General features: G+C 48.1%; 8 protein-coding genes across 8 annotated transcripts; 3 read left to right on the top strand and 5 right to left on the bottom strand.

Annotated features, from left to right (window-relative positions):
- Positions 1–88: 88 nt before the first annotated feature.
- On the top strand, positions 89–1,327 carry FPRO_12162 (uncharacterized protein; the record flags this gene model as incomplete). Its single annotated transcript, XM_031221715.1, has 3 exons — positions 89–401; positions 435–947; positions 1,002–1,327. 3 exons carry the CDS (start codon positions 89–91, stop codon positions 1,325–1,327), a joined length of 1,152 nt encoding a protein of 383 aa, XP_031087246.1.
- A 119-nt stretch (positions 1,328–1,446) lies between these two features.
- On the bottom strand, positions 1,447–3,075 carry FPRO_12161 (uncharacterized protein; the record flags this gene model as incomplete). The annotated part of the gene is made up of 4 exons (XM_031221713.1): positions 1,447–1,812; positions 1,862–2,624; positions 2,671–2,876; positions 2,929–3,075. 4 exons carry the CDS (start codon positions 3,073–3,075, stop codon positions 1,447–1,449), a joined length of 1,482 nt encoding a protein of 493 aa, XP_031087245.1.
- A 481-nt stretch (positions 3,076–3,556) lies between these two features.
- Positions 3,557–4,906, top strand: FPRO_12160 (uncharacterized protein; the record flags this gene model as incomplete). Its single annotated transcript, XM_031221712.1, has 1 exon — positions 3,557–4,906. The coding sequence occupies one exon, from the start codon at positions 3,557–3,559 to the stop codon at positions 4,904–4,906; it is 1,350 nt and encodes a 449-aa protein (XP_031087244.1).
- Positions 4,907–5,176: 270 nt separating this feature from the next.
- Positions 5,177–7,607, bottom strand: FPRO_12159 (uncharacterized protein; the record flags this gene model as incomplete). Its single annotated transcript, XM_031221711.1, has 7 exons — positions 5,177–6,158; positions 6,204–6,374; positions 6,427–6,998; positions 7,048–7,157; positions 7,205–7,326; positions 7,376–7,474; positions 7,531–7,607. The coding sequence occupies 7 exons, from the start codon at positions 7,605–7,607 to the stop codon at positions 5,177–5,179; spliced, it is 2,133 nt and encodes a 710-aa protein (XP_031087243.1).
- A 984-nt stretch (positions 7,608–8,591) lies between these two features.
- Positions 8,592–9,207, top strand: FPRO_12158 (uncharacterized protein; the record flags this gene model as incomplete). Its single annotated transcript, XM_031221710.1, has 2 exons — positions 8,592–8,929; positions 8,976–9,207. 2 exons carry the CDS (start codon positions 8,592–8,594, stop codon positions 9,205–9,207), a joined length of 570 nt encoding a protein of 189 aa, XP_031087242.1.
- Positions 9,208–9,533: 326 nt separating this feature from the next.
- On the bottom strand, positions 9,534–14,352 carry FPRO_12157 (uncharacterized protein; the record flags this gene model as incomplete). Its single annotated transcript, XM_031221709.1, has 4 exons — positions 9,534–11,555; positions 11,603–13,205; positions 13,254–13,278; positions 13,335–14,352. 4 exons carry the CDS (start codon positions 14,350–14,352, stop codon positions 9,534–9,536), a joined length of 4,668 nt encoding a protein of 1,555 aa, XP_031087241.1.
- A 2,383-nt stretch (positions 14,353–16,735) lies between these two features.
- Positions 16,736–19,600, bottom strand: FPRO_12156 (uncharacterized protein; the record flags this gene model as incomplete). Its single annotated transcript, XM_031221708.1, has 1 exon — positions 16,736–19,600. One exon carries the CDS (start codon positions 19,598–19,600, stop codon positions 16,736–16,738), a length of 2,865 nt encoding a protein of 954 aa, XP_031087240.1.
- Positions 19,601–20,281: 681 nt separating this feature from the next.
- Positions 20,282–20,482, bottom strand: FPRO_12155 (uncharacterized protein; the record flags this gene model as incomplete). Its single annotated transcript, XM_031221707.1, has 1 exon — positions 20,282–20,482. One exon carries the CDS (start codon positions 20,480–20,482, stop codon positions 20,282–20,284), a length of 201 nt encoding a protein of 66 aa, XP_031087239.1.
- Positions 20,483–20,582: the final 100 nt, after the last annotated feature.

Here is a 20,582-nt window from a genome sequence, read left to right as displayed (position 1 = left end):
TCACCAGTCACTCATTTAGCCAAAAGTCCAGAGTGTTTTTCTGGCAGCCATTCATTTTTGACCCCGCCAATCACCTAATCAATTACAAATGGCCCGTTTCGTCCTCAACTCGCTGCTCTTCCTCGGCGGCGCTTTGGCGTCTCCTGTCCAGGAGCGCAAGGTGGATTGCACTGGCACGAACGCCATTAGCATACACTGCCGCTCGAACGAGGTCCCCTACACGAGAGACTTCTTCTACATCGGCGGTCGCTCTGCGAAGGGAACTTCCGGAACCATCAACGTTGATCAGATCTACGTGGAGAAACTGACACCATCCAAACAATGGACTCAGAAACATCCTCTTGTCTTCTTCCACGGCGGTGGCCTTTCGGGAAGTACTTGGCTCAACACACCCGACAACCGTGAGTGATGGGCTAGCTACTTCACCAAGAGAGGCTATGTTGTGTACTTGGTCGATAACAATGCCATTGGCCGCAGTGCTGAGAACGCTATTGCCAGTTTCCCCATGGCCGCGGGTTCAGCAACTGAGACTGTCATGAAGTTCTTCACTTCTCCCGAGAACTATGAGACCTATCCTCAGGCTAAGCTACATACTCAGTGGCCTGGTACTGGAGCTGATGGGGATCCTGTGTACGACCAGTTTAAGAAGTCTCTGATTCCTCTCACCACCAACTTCGTCGGCCAAGAAAACGCTCTTCGAGTTGGTGGCTGTGAGCTGCTCTCGCTTCTTGGCGAGAAGGCCTTCCTCATCTCTCATTCGCTTGGTAGTAGGAACCCTCTTCTGCTTTCCAACGATTGCCCCGAGTACATAGCCGGTAGCATCAATCTCGAGGCTGCTACATCTCCTTTCTGGTCGTACGCTGAGGGCCTGGGTGGATTTGCTGGTTCGCCATGGGGTTTGACCAACACACCTGTCACTTATGACCCTCCAGTCAGCAACCCATCCGGTAAACTCACCACCACTCTATCATTCACTAGGGTTTGCTAACGCTACCTCCTAGAACTTGAAAGTGAGTCCGTTGGAGAGGAGACTCTCGCTCATCGCAACTGTTATCTTCAAGTCGAGCCAGCCCACAAGCTTCCTCAGATCAACAAGGTCCCTTACCTGCTTTTGACTGGTGAAGCCTCTGTTCATATCACATACGATCACTGTGTTATCAAATTTCTCAAGCAGGCTGGTGGCAAGCCTGAATGGATCAAGCTGGCTGACTGGGGTATCAAGGGTAATGGTCATTTCTTGCATGTTGAGAAGAATAACATGCAGATTGCTGGTATTGTTGATAGTTGGATCCAGAAGAAGTCTTTCAATGGCACGAAGAATGCTTAATCTTGCGAATAAATCTAGCTTCTATAGACTACCCCCAATGATACAACAGCTGGAATTTCTGAATATGGATACTGGCCGGTCCTCGGACCCCCGCCTCGTAGAATTTGACCTGATACCGCCTAATAACTATATCGGAACGCCCTGTCCTCCTTGTCTGTCAAGTCAGACTTGGGCAAACCATTCTTATCCAAAATGACCTCCCCAGTGCTGTGACACTCTCCAGCTAGGTCCCTCTTCTTGTTATCTTGAGTGCAGAGGGTTCGATAAGCAATCATCGTCAGGAAAAGGAGACACCAAGTGACAATGCTGGTGATTACACCCTCTCGGTACCGGGGGCCATGAGTCCAAAGCTGGGGAGAACCAATGCAGCCTGCGCAGTAACCGATGAAGAACATACAGTTTACCAAAGCTCTCTTGGTGTTGCCCTTGACATTCGAGGCGGAGAGTGAGAGGAGAATTGACATCGAAGCTGTAATGCAAGACGACTATCCAAAGGGTCAGCAGATGTCAGATAATGGAAATCATTAAACTTACTACCCACGATGCAGCGATTAGACCCCAACCAGCACTAACGTCGAGCTTCATAAGGAAGACATTGCCGATAAGAGGTGGAATGATCAGAACCAGAACGACCAGCGATCGCTGTCGGGGAAACAAAGTGCAGAGGCCAACGCCTATCCACAAGAGTCCAATCTGAACTGCTCCCGATGGTGCCGTGTATAGCATAGTCTCGAGCTGCGTGTAACCGACCGACTTGATAACAAGAGATGCAAAAGTAAGCACGGGTGACTGCATTGTGACAAGAACACCAAACCAAAAGACTGCCCAAGCCTTTGGGTCCATGACTGTCTCACGGAGTTGGCTGGTGCTGAAGCTCGTCTTGTCACCTCCCTCACGATCACGAGCCATGCGCATCGACAATACCTCGCGTTCTCTGGGGCTCAAGAACCAAGCATCTCTTGGACCATTAGGCATGAGCGTAAAGAATGCGATACCAGCGACAACCGTCATCGCACCACAGACAAGGAACAGAGTACGCCATGGTGCGAGACCAAGTGACGTATTTTTTCCAATGCCGTACATGAGAAGACACCCGACAACCTGTGCAACACCATTCATGGTGACCCAAAGGGCAGTGCGAAGTGTATGTTCCGATTTGCGGTACCAGATGGATGTGATGGTGACGAAGGCTGGTGATACGGCACCTTCGCTGAAGCCGAGGAGGAAACGAACGGCGGCGAAACCGGCGAAGTTGTGAGGAGCTGCGAGACACATGCAGATGGTGCCCCATACGATTCTATTTATTGTAAGTAAGGATTGAGAATGTAGATGGATGAACATACACTGTAACTCCGACAAACTTGGTGAGGTGCAGTCTGCTCATGAGATATATGCAGGGGTACTCGGCGACCAATTGGCCAACGTAGAAGATGGAGCTGCACCAGGAGTATTGGGAGCTGGTCAAGTTGAGATCATCAATGAGACCAAAGACAGCGGCATAGCTGAGACTTTGCTTGTCCAGGTATTGAAGGAAGAAGACGAAGCACATCTGTAGAGTTTGTTAGTCGTGACAGAAGGTCAATTGCGTTTGAGTGACATACAAATGGGAGGATAACCATGTCGATCTTGCGAAGAACCGCCTTCTCCTCTTCAGGAGTGTATGAATCGTCCATGTCGAGGATCTCGCCCCTTGCCTCAGGCTCATCAGGCTTGGGCGCAGACATTTTCTTCTCGAGAGCATTATCCATGATAGCGAGTTGAGGATGGAACAAAGAAGAGAAATTGGCAGTGTCAATCTAAGTGCATGATGGACTACGCTGATCCGTCGTGGGGAACACCTCAATTATATCATGATCCCAACAGCTTGGTTCGCCGTTATCAAAAATTCGTCAAATGACAGCTCCGGGCATCGGAAATCCGGTGACAGGAGCCACTTATGGGGAAAACCTTATCACACTGCGGGGAAGGACATGGAGCCGATGAGATAGACCATCGATCCGATGGCTCACTGTCGGGAATAGTGACATTTTGCCGATGGCCATGTTGCCGACTGCGATAATCTCGCCCGCTATCGGCAATGATCGGCGAGGAGGGTTACACAACGCGAGGGGCGATTGAGAGGAGATTGTGATAAAAAGCCACTGTCTTGGATGGTTTCTCGGTCAATATCTCAATTTTATCTCACTTATCTGTGCTTTGAACGGAGGTTGAATTCTCAACAATTTCAACATGACTCAAGTTGATACAGTTCCCGGCGCAGACATCAAGCCATGGCTTCGTCATCCTCCCAAGAAGCATCTCTTCATTCACGCCAACATCATCGATGTCTCAACAGGCAACATCCTCAAAGGCGCATCGCTGTCCACAAAAAACGGCAAAATTGAGACCGTCTACCCCTCGACACCTGACCAATATCCCGATGGCTATAACATCGTGGACTGCAAAGGCCGATACCTATGCCCAGGTCTATTCGATGCGCACGTTCATCTCTGCGCGACACCTGGCTTCACAGACCTATCCCGCGTCTTTGGGAACCCCAATGATATTTCGCTGTTGCGACAGCCATATGTCGCCTCACAAATGCTCTACCGCGGTTTCACATCAGTCCGTGACTGTGGTGGCGCTCAACTTCCACTGAAGGAGGCCATTGAAGAGGGTGTTTTCCCCGGCCCCCGTCTGTTCATCTCAGGTCACGCGCTTTCGCAAACAGGTGGCCACGGTGACTTGAGAAGTTCTTACGAGAAGCATGAATGCTGTGGCGGACATGCTATTGGGTCCTTGGGCCGTATTTGCAACGGCGTACCCGAGTGCATGGCTGCTGTTCGCGATGAGGTTCGTTGTGGAGCGGACTTTATCAAGATCATGGGCTCTGGTGGCGTTGCATCACCGACCGACAAGCTGGAACAGCTGCAATTCACCACGTCGGAGATCCAAGCAATGGTGGAGTGTGCCAACAACGCTGGCACTTTCGTCACAGCGCACGCATATACCACTAAGGCGATAAGACATTGCATCGACAATGGAGTCAAGGGCATCGAGCATGGTAACTTTGTTGATGCCCCAACAGCTCGCCTCATGGCTGAGAAGGGCGTCTATCTCACCCCAACACTTATCACTTATGCGCAAATGGCCACCGACAAGTGGAAGAATTTCCTGCCTCCCGAGTCGCAAGTTAAGAACGCGCAAGTCTTGAAATCTGGCCTTGAAGCTCTCCGCATTGCTTCAGAAGCTGGTGTAACTATGTGTTACGGTAGCGATCTCCTTGGCCCGCTTGGCTCTGCTCAGACACAAGAGTTCTCTCTACGATCTCAAGCACTAAAGCCTCTTGAGATATTACGAAGCGCTACGTTGAATCCTGCTAAGATGATGGGGTGCGAGACCACTCTGGGTCAGCTGAAGGAGGGTTTCCGGGCGGATGTTTTGATCATGGATAAGAACCCTTTGGAGGATATTGAGATCTTTGACCATCCGGAGAAGTACATCTTGGCTGTTATGAAGGATGGCTTAGTGTATCGCAGTCAGTTGGAGTCTCTGGAGGTTGATGGTGGGATCCCGATTAGATTCAATTCGGTACTGTAGAGTTTGGGCAATTCTTTAAACCAAGGCATGGAACAATAGGCAAATTGAGTATCAAGCTGGGAAAAGCACAAATACAAGCTTTTTTTCTACTGCCTTAAGGACTATACTTTTAACACAGTATGCTTAATAATTGGCTCATGACAGCAATTCTTTCAGAGTACCTCCCTGTTCGAATTTACTACTAAATCACATCACGGCCTCGCAAAGAGTCCAATAAGCTATCTGGGGGGCATTTGAACTCCTTAAACATTTGATGCACAAAGCAAAGCCTCATGGCGCTAGATCGGGAGGGTAGCCTGCGAAGTCCAGCACATCAAATCCGATGAGCCCCATCAAAAATGGCTGGTCGTCATTATACATTGTTGACAGACGATACGTCTCAAACGAATCAAGCTGCTCGCCGGTCTGAGGGTGCGGAACCGGTAGACGAGACATGAGTGGCTCGAGAACCGCCTCAGTGCGTGTACCCCATTCCATATCCTCAGCCCCCGTAGACCAGAACTCCGCGTCGGCACCTGGAGGTACCTGTGTATTCTGTTCGGCACCTAATGCGCTGTCACCAATCGCTTCGCTATTGATAGCACTCTGGGACTGTTCTTGGTTTGACAGCCACTCTGCCCACTCATTATACGCAGATGATTGTGGCCCCTCGTCGGTCGCGTTGGCAGGGGGGTGCCTCGACCGACTAAGCTTTCCCCAAGCCTCGTTCGAGATGGAGCGAAGGGCTTCGACAAACCGAACACCAACTTGGGCATTTGGGTTCCCCGTCGCCATTCTTCGCAAGAAGTCTAGACCAAATCTGACGCGTCTTTCGTACCCGGGGTCGCGATCAAGGATACCGGCAATAAGAGTGACGATAGTGGCAATACTACAGCCTTGGAAGTCGGTGAATGAAAATCGCGTGGTATACCCTGTCTGGTTCAAGTCTTCAAAGAGCTGAAGCAGTTTCTTAGAAGCCTTTGCGCATGATTTTGACAGCTTTTCAGCCTTCTCATCAATGTTACATGGCTCTGAGTTGTCTCCAAGATGACGTCGAAGAGTCATTCTTACAACTGTAATGAGAGACATCTTCCCCATAACAATCCAGGCATAGTAATAGTTGAGCCATATATGAAAGACAGCGCGATAGCGTGAGTCTTGGGGCGGGATTGTCTCCAGATCAAAGGCTTCAGGCAACGAGTCTTTCCACTCTCTTAGCTGGTTCTCCAGGCTCGCTGTGTCTGTCTGGCGCGGAGGATTCGTTGCTGTTGACCTGCAAATGTCAGCATTCGAAGAAGAGCAGTAAGCTGCGACGTACTCCAAGTCAGCCACTTTATCCAATATGGATATGAGACGTGCGAAGGCAATTTGAAGAACAACGTTGTTGAACTTCTGAGAGTCGTCGAACTCTGGCAGAACAGTCGGTAAGGGGACCGTAATTATCCCAGGTGCCACCGATCGTGGCCTGTTGAGCTTTATTGTCGAGCATCTGCTTCGTATCAGTACGGATAGAGCTGACAGGAGGAGTGACACGAACTTACCTTTCAAGTGAGTATATCGACCACCACAGCCGACGACGAACTTCCCTTTCTCGCGCGTCCATGACTTGGTCATCCGAATCCTGATGTAGGTCAAATGCCAGAGCCTTTCTCAACGCCATTCCCGTATAGACATAGGACGATCCAACTGCATTCTGCGGCATGAGATAAACACCGAGTATCAAGCATACCTGGATAGATCTGAGGCCTGGAAGCTCGATTACATCCGGCACAAGGAGCTTAGCTTGCTCAAAGAAGAGCCTTCCGGGATCATGTTCGTCAATCCGCGAATGACCTGGTCGTTCCAGAGGGGTCCAATGGCTGCCAAGTGCGAAGATGGTCAATGCGAGACAGATGAAGCTGGGGTCAAATCTCAACGGGCATGCTTGATTTGTGTAAAACTGCTCAATCTCGTGAATTGTTTGTGCTTGGTCGAAGTAGAAGAAGACGTCAGTGCCGCGTCTGATACAGACGTGGACAAGAAACTCGGCGATGGACCGGGGAGGAAATGAGTCGACAATCTTCTTGAGGCGGCTCTGTTCTGCTAGTGATGGGTTGTTTGGTCGCGTAATATTCTTAATACATTCAGTCTCATGTAATGTCAGTTACGGAAACAATCCTTACAGCCTGTAGGTTGACCATGTCCTGCTCTTCAGGTCCGGATATTGGGTCCAAGGAGAAGGCCTCGCGTAGCCTTGTCAGAAATCGGGGCCATAGTATGCTTTCAGTCTGGTCTGTATCTGTCAGTTTAGTGTCTACATAAACGTATTAACGTCCTTACGGCTTTCTATAGAAATATTCTCTCGCGGCGTTGCTCCTGCTTGAGACGAGGCAGCTACAGCAGGAATAACAGCATCTTCAGCTGGCATTGGGCTTTGACTTTGTCGCCGAGACAACCTATCTCTACATTTTGTAAGACTTGCTGGGTTTCAAGTATGTAGTGGTCACATACCTGTCAAAGCGACAACTAAGCTGGCCAGCTTCACATCTCTGACAAATGCCTGGACTCGACTCAATGCACTTGCTTTTCCGAGCCTTGCATCGATCGCACCTGATAACGGTGATATCGTCAGTACTGGGTCAATTGCTCGCCTTTTAGGGACTCACGCTCGCGGTGCACGTTTCCGATTCTCTTCGGCAACGCGTCTGCGGCGGCGACGTCGAGCGGCGGGTGTTGAATCCATGGGTTCTGATGCAAGATTATGGAGATTTACGAGTAGTGGAACCTCGGCTGCTTGTCCTCGTATTTGTCGGTAATTTGTCCTGGGTTGGCGTCTTATCAGGTATTGGATAGCGCTCTCCTCTGCCTTTTAGTTGATTATCTTTTCCCACGCGTGTAGTCCGCGCATTCTGTTAGTGCCGTAGCAGAGCTGAAGTTGCCTACCCCATACTATCAACAAAATCGATCTACGCCTGCCTTTTTTATCCATAAATGTTTCGTATTCTCTGTTAATATGAATTCAAAGTGAATCGCCTTTGGAGGCATAAGCTTATTGTCTAAGAATTGCAGATATCGCTTCGTTATTATCTTACTACGACACCATTCAGCTTAACTACCCCACCTGCTGGGTCATCCATTCTACGTCCCTCTCACTGTTACGTTATTGACCTGATTCTTGAGGCACAGCTTCTATTGTGTTATTAAATTTCCATAATTACCGGTCCAAAGGGTCTTCTGAGCGAGTCATGATAGGCCCCTCATGAGCAACTTGAGTCAAAGCGTGCAGCGATGCCCAACGTCTGCAGCCAACATCTTGTCGATCTTCCCCAAGAAAAGGTTCCCTGCCGTGGGGGAGCAGCGAGATAAGAGCGGCACAGAGGGTAGCCCTGTCGAGACCCCTACGGAATTCCTACCTAAGCTAACCTCCGAAGAATAAGAATGGTAACTTGGCGACCAAATTTCTATTTTTGCTTACACCGCTCAGTGCCGGACAGTGATCCCCCGAGTCATTCCAAAATCTGGGGTAGCATTGATCTACAGATTGCATGAAATTGCTCAACTCAAAATTATAAGACACGTATCAGATGCGTCTATTTAGTCAGCACGGTTTCGAGAGTATAAATCAGGCTCCTAGCCCTCGTTAGGCCTCCCAGCATAGCAAAATATTCCATTTACTGCAACTTTCTCACCCAGAACTCTCTATATCTGCCCTGACAACTTCCTCATCATGGCGCCAGCCCAGACCCAAGATACACCCGAGAACACTCAAAAGAGTTCCAATCTCTTGGAGCATTCCAAGGGTGAGTCAGTACTCACAGACAAAGACCGAAAGGCTCTCGTCTTCACCGACAAGCACAGTTCTCCAGATGTCTACGTCAACTCCAGCAAAGACACTCTGTGGCATCCCTGGACAGGAACGCTAGAGCTCAAACCCCTCCGATTTGAAACGAGATCTGGTAGTTTCGTCATTGGGCTGAGAACTCCTGTCGATTGCTGGCTCGGAAAGCACAGACATCGAGGTACAGTCACAGCTGTAACACTTTCTGGGAATTGGAGATACAAGGAGTGAGTATAGGACCTCAACCCAAAGTACGTTTACTGACCTTTGCAGGTATGACTGGGTCGCTGGACCAGGTGATTATGTTGTTGAAAACCCGGGAACCATTCACACGTTGTTTATGGGTGCTGGCGCCGAGGTGGTGTTTGCTATAACAGGAAGCCTTGAGTTCTTCAATGATGATGACAGCTTGAGGGAGACAATGGATATCTTCAGTTTTGCGGAGCTTTACTATGAACATTGCAAAGAGAAGGGTGTCGAGCCAAATGAGAAACTATGGTACTAAGGAATACCAACCTGAGGCTCGGGTTAATAGTTTGCTATTGTTTTCAATGCTCAAATCAATAGGCTTTCCGAAGGGCTGCCTTTGGTATTGGAAGGAATATTTTCCCAATGTCTGACTCGAATTCCTTGTTGGATTTTTTCAGTACCAGGTGGTTCCGAGTCACCCATGTGGGCATACAGTCCCGATATGTCTTTGGAGATTTAATGATTAGCGCAAGATGCCCTGAAACATAACTCATGAAATATTCCAAATTTTACTTAGAAACCCAGAAAATAAATAGATTATTGATCATAGTAGCCAAGAAAAAGTCAATCCAAGCAGCACCTTCAAAAAGAATACTCCAGTATCTTGTAAAAGTCAGAATCATCTAGATACCTCTCCCCTTCCGTAAGGATTTTATAAAGGTCAAAATCATCCTTACCCTCCTCCGTTCCCTTGCAAGACGGCGGCAGCCCAGCCTCACCAACATCAAAGCTTGAAATAATACGTCTTCCAGAAATACAGTCCACAACAGCTATCCTCCCCCATATGCTGACTTCGGCGTTTAGACACTCTGGGGAGAGCTTGAAGAATTTCTCGTTGCCGATCGTGATCCACGTATGATCCCGTCTTAGAACCGGCCAGGTGGGAGACGAACGCACCCTTTGGCGAGGATGTATAACCACATGAACAACGCTGCCGTGAAGAATAACGTCCCCACTTCTTGGCCTATCAAAGGAACCTCGATTAGTATCAATATAGTGTTTCCATAGAAGGCGTTTATAGTTATGATATTCCAAATGCCAACAACAGAGGGTGCGATCCTTGTGGTGTGTCACCAGGGTCTTGCAATCCTCCGAATAAAAGCATAACGTAACCACGCTGCTAATGTCGAAGCAACAAGTGTAGTTCCCCGGTTCCACGTTGCACATCGTAATAGACCTTTCATCGGAAATAATGACCGTGGCGAAATCAGGTGAGAACTGGATGAATCCTCTGCCGCTTACCAGCAGGCATTCGAATTTGTTTCGGCGACGAGACCAAACTTCACGGCCGCCCACCGTATACAATACCACTGATCTCCCATTTGGTGATGCTTCAATTTCGAGGACCTTGTTATTCCTTCTTTTGGCACTTTTGAGGCCTTCTCTTTGAGTGTGAGGGTCCCATATTCGGACAGTATTGTCGTCCGAAGAAGCTGTAAGAATCATTGTCAAGTCATGAGAAAACTCAACTGACCAATTTGAACTTGAGGATGAGAAGTCAAAGACAGGTTCACAATTTTTGCTCTGAATATCGTGTATCAGAGCGGTTCGTGTGCTAAGGATGGTAATAAGTTTTGTCGCGTCTTCTGAAAACATCAGCGACTCGAATTTCCCGTCATACGAGCTTTTTAGTTCGTGCATGAATTCTCCGTTCCAAGCATCCCAGATCCCTATGCGGCCCTCAGCATCTCCGGAAGCTATCATGCGTGAGTCAGGAGAGAATACCGCTAATTGGACATCACAATCATGGCCCCTGAGCACCTTTTTGCATTTAATCGCATCTAGATCCCAGATCCGTAAGGTTTGGTCGACAGAAGCAGAGACAAGCACTTGGTTGTCGGGCGAGATGGCCGCTATATTGACCTTGCCTGTATGGCCCTTCAATATTATCTCGCATCTGCCAGTTTGTGTGTTCCATAGTCTTACTGTTGCATCATCCGAGGACGTGGCTAGCACCTTAGAGTCATGTGAAATGACAGCTGAGTTTACCGCTCCTGCATGTCCACTCAGAATGAGATGCTCCCAAGTTTGTGTCTTCCAGATTCTTACGAATTGGTTTCCACTTGCTGTGAGCAAGACCTTTGAGTCTCGAGAGAAGGCAAAGGCCTTTCCCGTAGGTGATGGATACTTCAGGACTTCGTCACAGTCTCCCGTCTGCAGATTCCATATTCGTACCGTACCACCAGTTGAGCATGAGGCAAGGATCTCGGAATCTTGCGAGAAGACGATTGACTGGATTTCGCCATAATGCCCCGCTAATACATGCTCGCATTTACCGGTCTTCGTTGAAAGAATTCGGATTGTGTTATCCGCATATATCGATGCAATGGTTTTTGAATCAGGCGAGAAGATGGCTGACTTGACTGTAGCACCGTGACCTATTACCAAAGAGCATGGTCCCCACTCATCCTCCACTGCTGGCCAGGCTAGAAGCCACTTTGGGACTTGACTTGCAAAAAGACGTCTCACGATACTATTTGTTGGTGAGAATACTATTGCTGACGAATAGACTTGCAGCGGAGCTTCTTCAATAATGGAAAGATGAGTTCGGATGAATCTTAAAGAATCTTTCACAAGGTCCGAAAGATTGTCACAGGAATACCCCTAAGGCTATAAGTATAGTGCCAACGGAGTTAAAGAAGATATCCTACCTCTAGCCATGTATCTAATGTATGCAACATAGTTAGGGAGTCAGTCAGATGACCAAGGAGACTCATGGCTTCCAACCAATGGAGCAGGTGCGCTTCCAAGAAAGGATAAATTTCATGGACCTTGCACTCTCCGGTGTCGGAAGATACAAAATGGTGTACCCAGTAATGACAAGCATAGTGAAGTTCAGGAGGGATGAACTCTTGCAGATCCAGCTCTTCAACCTCAGATGGAGATGTTCCCGGAAAGGGTAGTTTGCATATATTTTCATGAAGTATCGAGTCCATGACGAAGAGGCAACGACTGGCGAGTCTCCCGTGTGTAGCCTTTTCGTCCACCCAGAATTCCGTAGCTTCTTGTAAATCAGGATCCACAAGATAATCCCTGAATGATAGATGTAGGATCCTGACAGGGACTTCTGGGGTTTTGGGTACGTTGAGAACAGACTGAAGAACCTTGATCCTCATATCAATTGTCGTGGCTGGAATGTTAAGTAATAACGATAGAGAAGTAATTGTCAACGGCGTTGCTAATGTGACGATAGCGCCAACGATCGATTGGAAGCTATGGATAATCTCTTCCCGTTCTCTCCTCGGTCTATTGACCACCTGTGAAGCGAGAATGGAGGAATAGATGTCATTGAGCCGAGACATATGCATGCGGCTACTAGACCCAAGAATGTTTACTAAGAGCTCATCAGGCCCACCGAGAGTAGCATCATTCAGGAACCGACAAACAGTTGCCGCCGCGATGAACAGAGGTTGTGTCATGGAAACAAGCTGCCTGATCTTGACTGTGCCCGGCCATTGCTCAGCTAGCTTTTGGCCACTGCGAGCCATGGAATTGAAGTCATGCCGTATTATGCGCAATTCATGTTGGAGAAAGATAGATATGTCGTGCTCCATGATGTCTTGTGAAATGCTGTGGAGCTCGAGGCTCTCGTACGTGCCGTTGATATCTAGGAATCCAAGCAGAATCGGAAGTTCTGGTCTGCTCGTGATAAAGACCCTGAGTTTCAGCGAATCTAGAGATTCTAGTTCGGCAAAGAGGGAAATTATGCGTTTGATTTGGAATGAGTCTTCGCACTCATCAAGAGCATCTATGACAATGACAAGGGACCTTGGACCTGATGAAGAGGCTGCCCATTTCTTGAGAGGCTCTTTGAAAAGCTTCTCAAACTGCTCCCCGAGCGTTTTCGTTGGGAGCATCGGATCGGCATCGATGGCCTTTTTGATGAAACTGGTCATACCAGGGATGTGCGTTGCTATTTGGCGTGCCAGAGTAGGAATAAGCTTCGGCATATTCCCACGGGCTCCCTCTCCTCTTTTGAAGAAGAAGTTTGCACCAAGATAGCCTCTCTCCAACTGCCGCTGTGCAACAGTACGTGAAATGGTTGACTTCCCTGTGCCCGCCATACCATTCAGCCAGAATATGGTCTTTGACTTGGAACGCTCAGCCCATTTGTCTATCTCAGCGAGAAGCTCTACTCGCGTCTCTGGTAGGCACACCGGGCTATGTTCCTCGGCGTAAGAGTTGAATAGAGCTTCAGCTACAAAGGGTAGTTGGTCAAGGGTTGAAGTGAGATCAGTTTGTTGCATTCGATGGCTATAAAGAGATTAATAAACTAGCCGAACTTATGAGCTAGTGGCCTACTTCATGGAGTCCATCTTGCCTTCCACTGGTTTAACATTAGCACTATGCCCAACTAGAGTATGGAGATGACTGTATACTAACGTGACTCGAGTATCTCAAGAACTCGTGGGGACTCTTTGAGTTGCCGCGCAGGAACAAAGCCCAGAAGCTCTACAGCAAATGCCGCAGCGGTAGATGCTGCGTATCTCTGCCACTGATCATTCTTGTGGCTATCGGCATAATCACAAATTCCCCGAATAACAAGGCATGGAAACTTATCAACCAAGCCTACGGCTTCCATCTCAACACACAGGCATCGATGGCCCATGCTCTCTGCGAGGCTATCTCTGAACTTAGCGTCCTTGATAAGAGTGTTGCCCGAAGCAATAACTCCATAATGGATCATCGGGTCTGTGGTTTCCCGTTCCTCACGATAGATTCTGCAAGATACATCGCACTTCGTACATGTCTTCTCGCCAATATGCTCATAGTCTGATGGGAAAAGACGGTCGTTCTCTGAGCCCTGGTAGGTGAAGTTACTACTGGGTCGTGTCATACCAGGGTTAGCTTTCAGCATAGCCGTGAGGATTCGCGGTATTTTGGAAGGTCGTATCTCATGCTCGGCCTGCAAGTTGGCCAGGGCTTTCAATAGAACTGCAGGTGGTTTGTCAATCGAGCCTGTCCGTTCCCAACCTCCACTCGATTTCGCCTTGCCAAAATCGTATTGCACGACGCCTCCAGTAACACCATACGGCTGACCGACAACAACATCGCCAAGTCTAATGTCCTGATCGTCGTTAGGTCTGGCTATATCTCCACCAATACCGACCAAGAGACCAAACCGGATTTGCGGCAAAGAATGCACAAGGTCCGAGGCGGTGGTAGCAGCGGAGGTTGTTCCATAGACTCCTGCTGGTAGAGACGCAATGACGATGTTGTGTTGTCCTACACTACCCCAGATATAATTATTTGTATCCGAAAGAGATGGGTGAAAGTTGTTTGGTTCAGAGTGTTCCTCGTCCAGTAGTGCCCTTGCTGCTGCTTGCTCAATGGCCAGGGCCACGATCCATCCAATAGTATAGAGAGACGGACTATCGAGCCTCTTCTTTTCGCCCTCCATGCCTCTGTTGATTTCTTACCAAATCAAGTTACATATGCTGTTATCATCGAGCTTCAGCATCACAAAACTAAATGCATGGCAAGATCGGTGAACAGGCAGATAAGCAGAGGTCAGGATGCGGGGTTGCGGCTGAGCACGTTTGGTCATCCGATTTGATATAGGACACTCGGAACAATATCCATTCCGGAATCGTGCATTTTCGTGCGGCTGAAAGTTGGTTGGATGGGTCGCAAAATCAGGCTGAGCTGATAGTAGACCCTGTAGAAGGAGAGATTGCAAAGCTCCTCATAGAGGAGACATGTCTGGCACATCCAGATATAATAATTTGGGAGCAAAGACTTCTATATAGCAGAGGTTACTTATGGTGATTATTATCACATTATTAATAAGATATATGTGTAGGTTAAGTGTTGTAGAAGGTTTCCCTGATATAAACTAAAAGTCCGGGATCAATGATAGGACGCTGAAGCTTATCGTTTCTTAGTAATATGTATTAAACGAAGTAAAAGAACGTTTTAAGGAAAGATATTATCCTATCCCATCACTAAATATCGTAAAATAGCACGCAAGACTTTGGCCGAAATGACCCTTTTGACTCTTATAATATTAAACATCTAAAGTCGCAATAATCTGCAGATTCTCATTCCGACAAAATATATTATAACCATAGTTTAAGACTAAATACACTTTAAGCACTCTGTCTCTAAAAGATGCTTTGCCGTTGGCGTGGTTATCCTCTAAAGCCTAAATGGAACCCACTGTCAGGCCTTTGTCAAGTAGTATCAGGGTTTTGCGGTTACTTGCCTGGTTTTTATGAAGATGGGGGCTGCTATGAATATCGCCTATGTCAGGCCTCTCCGTACAAGAGTGTGAGCAGCGATCCGCCTTGTTGGCTTGTTCATCGCCATTGCCCAGCTAGTAGACGATGTGGGTGGCTGCCATCTAAGAGGTTAAGCTGGTAGCTCTCCTTCCTTCACCAGCGTTGGGGCTATCCTCTTATTCTCGAATGCACCAGGGGCCGGCTGCTCAGTGGGCGGGATATTCTGCTCGGAGTCGGGACGCTTTGAGCGAATTACACAGCGAAAGTTGAACGGGATGGACTTTTCATCAGGTTCTTGGGCCTGGACACCACGAAAGACGACTGGAATCACCATGGGGTACATGGAATGATTCGTGGAGCTCTTGTTGCGAATGATAATCTTTTTCAGCTTGCTGTGGCGGTACACCGTGGCTGGTGGTGCTGGCACAGTGAGTTGGTCGCCATCATCGCGGGCTACCTTAGGGCGTTTGCCGCCCCTGACGAGAACAATCTTGGTGACACGACCGGTAGAGGTAGGAGCCTGGTCTTGAGGCTCAGACTCCTCAGCCTTTCGCTTCTTGGATCGTGTGCAAGTCATGGTGAGGAGGTCGTGAGGGTGAATGTACAAGTTGACGATGTACAGAGCTGAAGTGTACAAGGTGGTGGTGTACAGTAAGATAGTACACAAGATACTATATCAGGAGAAGCTGAATGGATCCGTGATGTATTTGCAAAGTTCAGTTTTCTGTATTGGAACCATAGAGAGGCTGATTTTATAGACGGGGAAACTTTTCTTTTGCGTCAGAACTTCAAAAGTACTTTCGAATCATCAGAGTATCTGAACCCAATATTCGCAGAGAGGAAAGCAGAGATTAAGGCAACTTTTGTTTTTGAGCTAAAGGAAATTCGAAATTGAGGTAGTATAAATTCTGCGCAAGTTTCCAATGAAACATCAGTGGTTAAGACCACATTCAGGTTCAAAAGAATGAAAGCTTAAGCAGACCACCATCACATCAGCTATCACTTTTGATCGGTTGTATGAAGAACGCCTACTACTGGTCCTTTGAGAAAGGAGAAAACGAAGCAAAGACATGCGCTGTTTATTCGTATAACCACCAGGGGCTGGAGCATTCTCTACCGGCTAATCCAGAATTGAGTATCAAAACAGGGTTTTTACAGTGAAAACATTCGCAACCCACACCAAAGTCAAACTTTGGCAACAAAATCTTGTTTTTTGGTTGTCAGAACGTGCTAGACTTCCCATTGAGCATGTATTGCAGGAATGGGTGGCCATCGAGGACAACCTGTCAGTGCCCATACAATAGCAGATCTACGCTGTGACTCACATGAATGCCAACCGTCGTCGGCGGCTGCCTTGAGCATGCAATGGTGTAGGCTACGTTCCTAGGTGGGGTGCTCTTCAGAGGTCAGGCATGAAAGGAAGATTTGTGAGGTCGTAAGCCTGCTTAACGTGAACTGCGACCCACGCTGAGAATCTTGATGTTTGTAAAAGGTCTCTCACTCAGAAAATAATATTTAATGTACGATTACTATAATAATACCTGCCCTGATTCGCGTACCTCATCACCCTTTCGTCGCCAGAAGTTTCCGGAGCAATTTGACAATCCCACTTTTTGCGTTCTGCTCTGCCAGTTTCAGAGGCGTATTGCCTTGCTTGTTCCTCCCATCAACAGTCGCTCCCTGATCAATCAGCATCTTTACGACACCCATGTGGTCATAGAGACATGCTCGTGATAATGGCGTGTCTCCATTATGATCCTTGACGTCTATATCGGCCCCTTTCTCCAGCAGTAGCTTGACAAGACCCTCCCTCCCTTTTCTAGCAGCAGCTGAAAGTGGCGTACTCCCATCGTAAGTCTTTGTGTGAATATCGGCTCCTGCATCGATCAGCTGCTGGATCACATCCATATGACCATAGTTACAGGCTCGTAACAGGGGCGAGTCTCCAGCTTGGTTCTCCGCCTCTACATTAGCTCCTTTCTCCAGTAGCACTTTTACAACGCCATCCTTTCCTTTTCTAGCTGCAATGGAGAGGGGCGTACTCCCATCGGAAGTTCGTGCTTCAATATCAGCCCCCTTCTCGAGAAGCAGCGACGCTATCGCTTCGTGCCCTACCGAAGCTGCCAGCGCCAAGGGGGTGTATGTATACTTGTCTTGAGCTTCTAACATCGCGCCGCTATCGAGTAAGTACTTTGCGGCGGAGACCCGTCCGTACACTGCTGCATACATAAGAGCCGTGTATGAGTTATCCGGGTTTCTCACTTCCAAGTCTGCACCTTTTCCAATGAGAAGTTGCAAAATAGCGTTTTTTCCGTTGGCGGCAGCCCAGAGTAGGGGAATGAATCCACCCATGCTTTGCTGGCCATTAACCAGACTTGTCGTTCGAACGTTGCTTGGGCCCGTAGAAACCGGGGTATCTGTGTTTTGGGCTGCTTTTTGCTTGTCCAATTGGCTCTGTATCATAGTTTCGGCCCAACTTATTGGACCCTTGGCCCCATCGATTTTCTCGATATTTAGAATATTCTTTCCTGACTTTTCTTCCAGCTCAACCAGCCTGTCTTTCTTTTCTGATATTATCGTATCATATTCGCTCATTTTCACCTCCATCAACTTGATTTTGGCTTCGATCCCTCCCCTCTCCACTGCGAGCTGTCTCTCCTTTTCCACTACCTTGTCCAGCTCGCCTTTCAACGACATGAGTTCGCTGATAGCCGCAGTCTGCTCTTCAATCGCGTTGTCGATAGTTTCTTCTATGTAATCACCTTCGCGAAGGGATGAAATCAACATGTCCATTTCGATCGCCTTGAAGATACGCTGGGACATGTCTGCATTAGGTACTGGCCCCCAGATACTCCTGGCTAGTCTCAGTAGGAAGATTGATCCTTGCGAGATATCTTCGCTTTGCACAGAGACCTCGATAATGTCATTTCCATTGTATATGACATTATCACGCAAGTGCTGGGATTGCATGTACTCCAGACCTCCGGCTATCTTAGCCAGGTCTGGCTTTTCAGGCGCTGCTATTGCAAAGCAGGTCGCACGAGAATACTGCGCATGGAGGTTGAGATCCAATACGACAATAATATCGCGGCTTTCCTTTGCTTTGGTAGTAAAGCGGGCGAGGTATCTCTGTCTCACAGTCTGATTTGAATCGTGCAAGTTCATGACCAGAGCACGGCCCCGGTCCCACTCAAGTGGTGGCCAAACTTCCGCGAGATGTAATTTAAGCTTCTGATGGCCATCTATATGAAGCCAGATTGGTTTCCCTGTCATTTCTGCTGGTCGAGCCTGGCGATCCACGCGGATGCGGACTTCATGGACTTCGTAGCAGTCACTCCGTTCCCCGGGGAGAAGAATAGGACCATATCCAATCGGTCGGATATACTCCCTGACTGTCGAAAATGAAGGCGTTGTGCAGCGCAGCGGAATAGCTATGTTGCCTTCTGTCGTGTTTTCGAGGCCACAGTTGAGTTGGCCATATGCTACTCCGCTTTTTGTACTCTGTAACTTGAGCGAAGTGCGGATGTATCCTCCGGAAACAGCGAATGTCGTGATACAAGTAGGGTCGAGCGCCTTTGGGACGATACGGCCACATTTGGCGAAGTCCATTGGGGACGTTGCAAAGATTCCGGCGGACGTATTATCTTCTCTCGGACCAGTCTGAGATTCAAACTCCATACCTTGGACCTTTACTCCCCATGCTAGAATTGAATCATCGGTTGTCTGCTCCATGATCTTAAGCTGCAGCCTCTCAAAGGCTTTGCGTCCTTCCCCATAGATCATGGGCATAGTAACGTTGAAGATTCCCAAGAGACAGTAGGCGATATCTTCATCCCTCTTCGTCGTCCTCTTTGACGCCCAGGACATACGCTGTGCAACACTCGCCTGATGAAAGTCGACCCAGCCGAGCAGAAATTTGCGGGAGATCCCCGTGATATCTTCAATTTCACTCGCCAGTTCTTCCTTCGTACCAATAAGGCTCCAAGTCTCATCGAAGAAGTGTATTTCTGCAGGAGCAAGGAGCTCCTGTAACGTCCACCCTCTCGTGAACCATGAGCTTGTGGAGAATCTGGATGTCGATTCCCAGATATCTTGTTCGTGAGGAACATCAGCCATGTATGTGTAACATATGGCGGCTCTTCGATACCACTGAAACATGGAATTGATAGCCTCGTCTAGCTCTTTGGAACTCTCCTTATCAATACAGCAAGTGTCGATCCAAGCATATTTGAGGTTGTCTTTCTTCGCCTGTCGACAGCAGCCTTTCACTTTTGTCATTCCAACCTTGTTTGCAGTGCCTCTCGTCATATCCTTGAAGGATACCTCCTCATTGTCATTTCCCCATCGGTGCGACAGGATAGCATACGGTGGGATATGGCCGCCGATGAAGGTTTCCAGCTTTAGGTTCTCAACGTTTATGAGCCGCATTTTAGTAGGTTCCGAGCGCCAAAGCCCGAAATCTCATTACCAAGAGATCAAGTGCGTTTTAGTCGCGTGATATCGAGCGGGGTAAACAGGCGCTGATAGTCAGCTTGAAGGGGCTGCAATAGGCTTAAGAAGTTGTAATGCAGGAGGTATATAAAATGATCGCACAAAGTTGGGCAATTTGGAAAAGCAGGTCGCCTGGAACTGATTACTAGGATAAACTACTGAGCAGAGAGAGGCTTGAAGATTGGTTGCGGCGTTCCAAAATGGTTGATTCAATATTTTCAGCCCAACGTTGTGTTGTGGCTGTGAAGCCGCGAAGTGCAGCCAGCTGCATGACATTTGGCCAATGATTACCACGGCCAATACACCAAGATTGGCAAGGCAGAATTTTTGTCTTGTCTGGCCAATAACGAGACCATAAACATCACAGTTATGTCACCAGGCAGAGAAAATAACCAAGACATCAATTTGCATTTTAACTTGTCATGTCCCTGTCCCAAGACTATCGTTTATTACAATATTCCATTGCTAGTATGGTGCATGCAAATGATGATAATGGTGAATGCGCCACGATCGATCCCTGATGCTCTTCAATCCGTACAAGTTAGGGACTGTTCCTGGGTCTTCTCCTTCCCAGCACAGTGATACCGCATCATCCGTTGCGGGCAAAGGAGCCCATGCCTAGGTGCGACGATCGGTGTTTTGTGTTGACGAGTTGGAGGATTTCCCTCCTTGAGCTTGCTCGAGTCTTGTTTTATTCTGCTGCTCGAGGAGGGCGAGTTGTTTCTGATAGTCCTCCTCGGCTGCTTTACCGGTGAGAGGGTACTTGGGCACAATGTCGGGTGTCTCTTCCGGATCGGCAGATTGTTTGGCCTTGTTCATGTTGGTGTTTCTGACCGAAGTCTAAGGTGTAGATTTTGAGATGATGAGTATGAAAGAGTGCGTCGCAATTTGTATAATTAAAGAGTCGTAAAAATTGTTG

This window comes from Fusarium proliferatum, assembly GCF_900067095.1.
Source record: "Fusarium proliferatum ET1 genome assembly, contig: FPRO_scaffold010, whole genome shotgun sequence".
Classification (NCBI taxonomy): domain Eukaryota; kingdom Fungi; phylum Ascomycota; class Sordariomycetes; order Hypocreales; family Nectriaceae; genus Fusarium; species Fusarium proliferatum.
The sequence above is the reverse complement of the archived record's forward strand: the minus strand, read 5'-3'. Positions and strand labels throughout refer to the sequence as shown.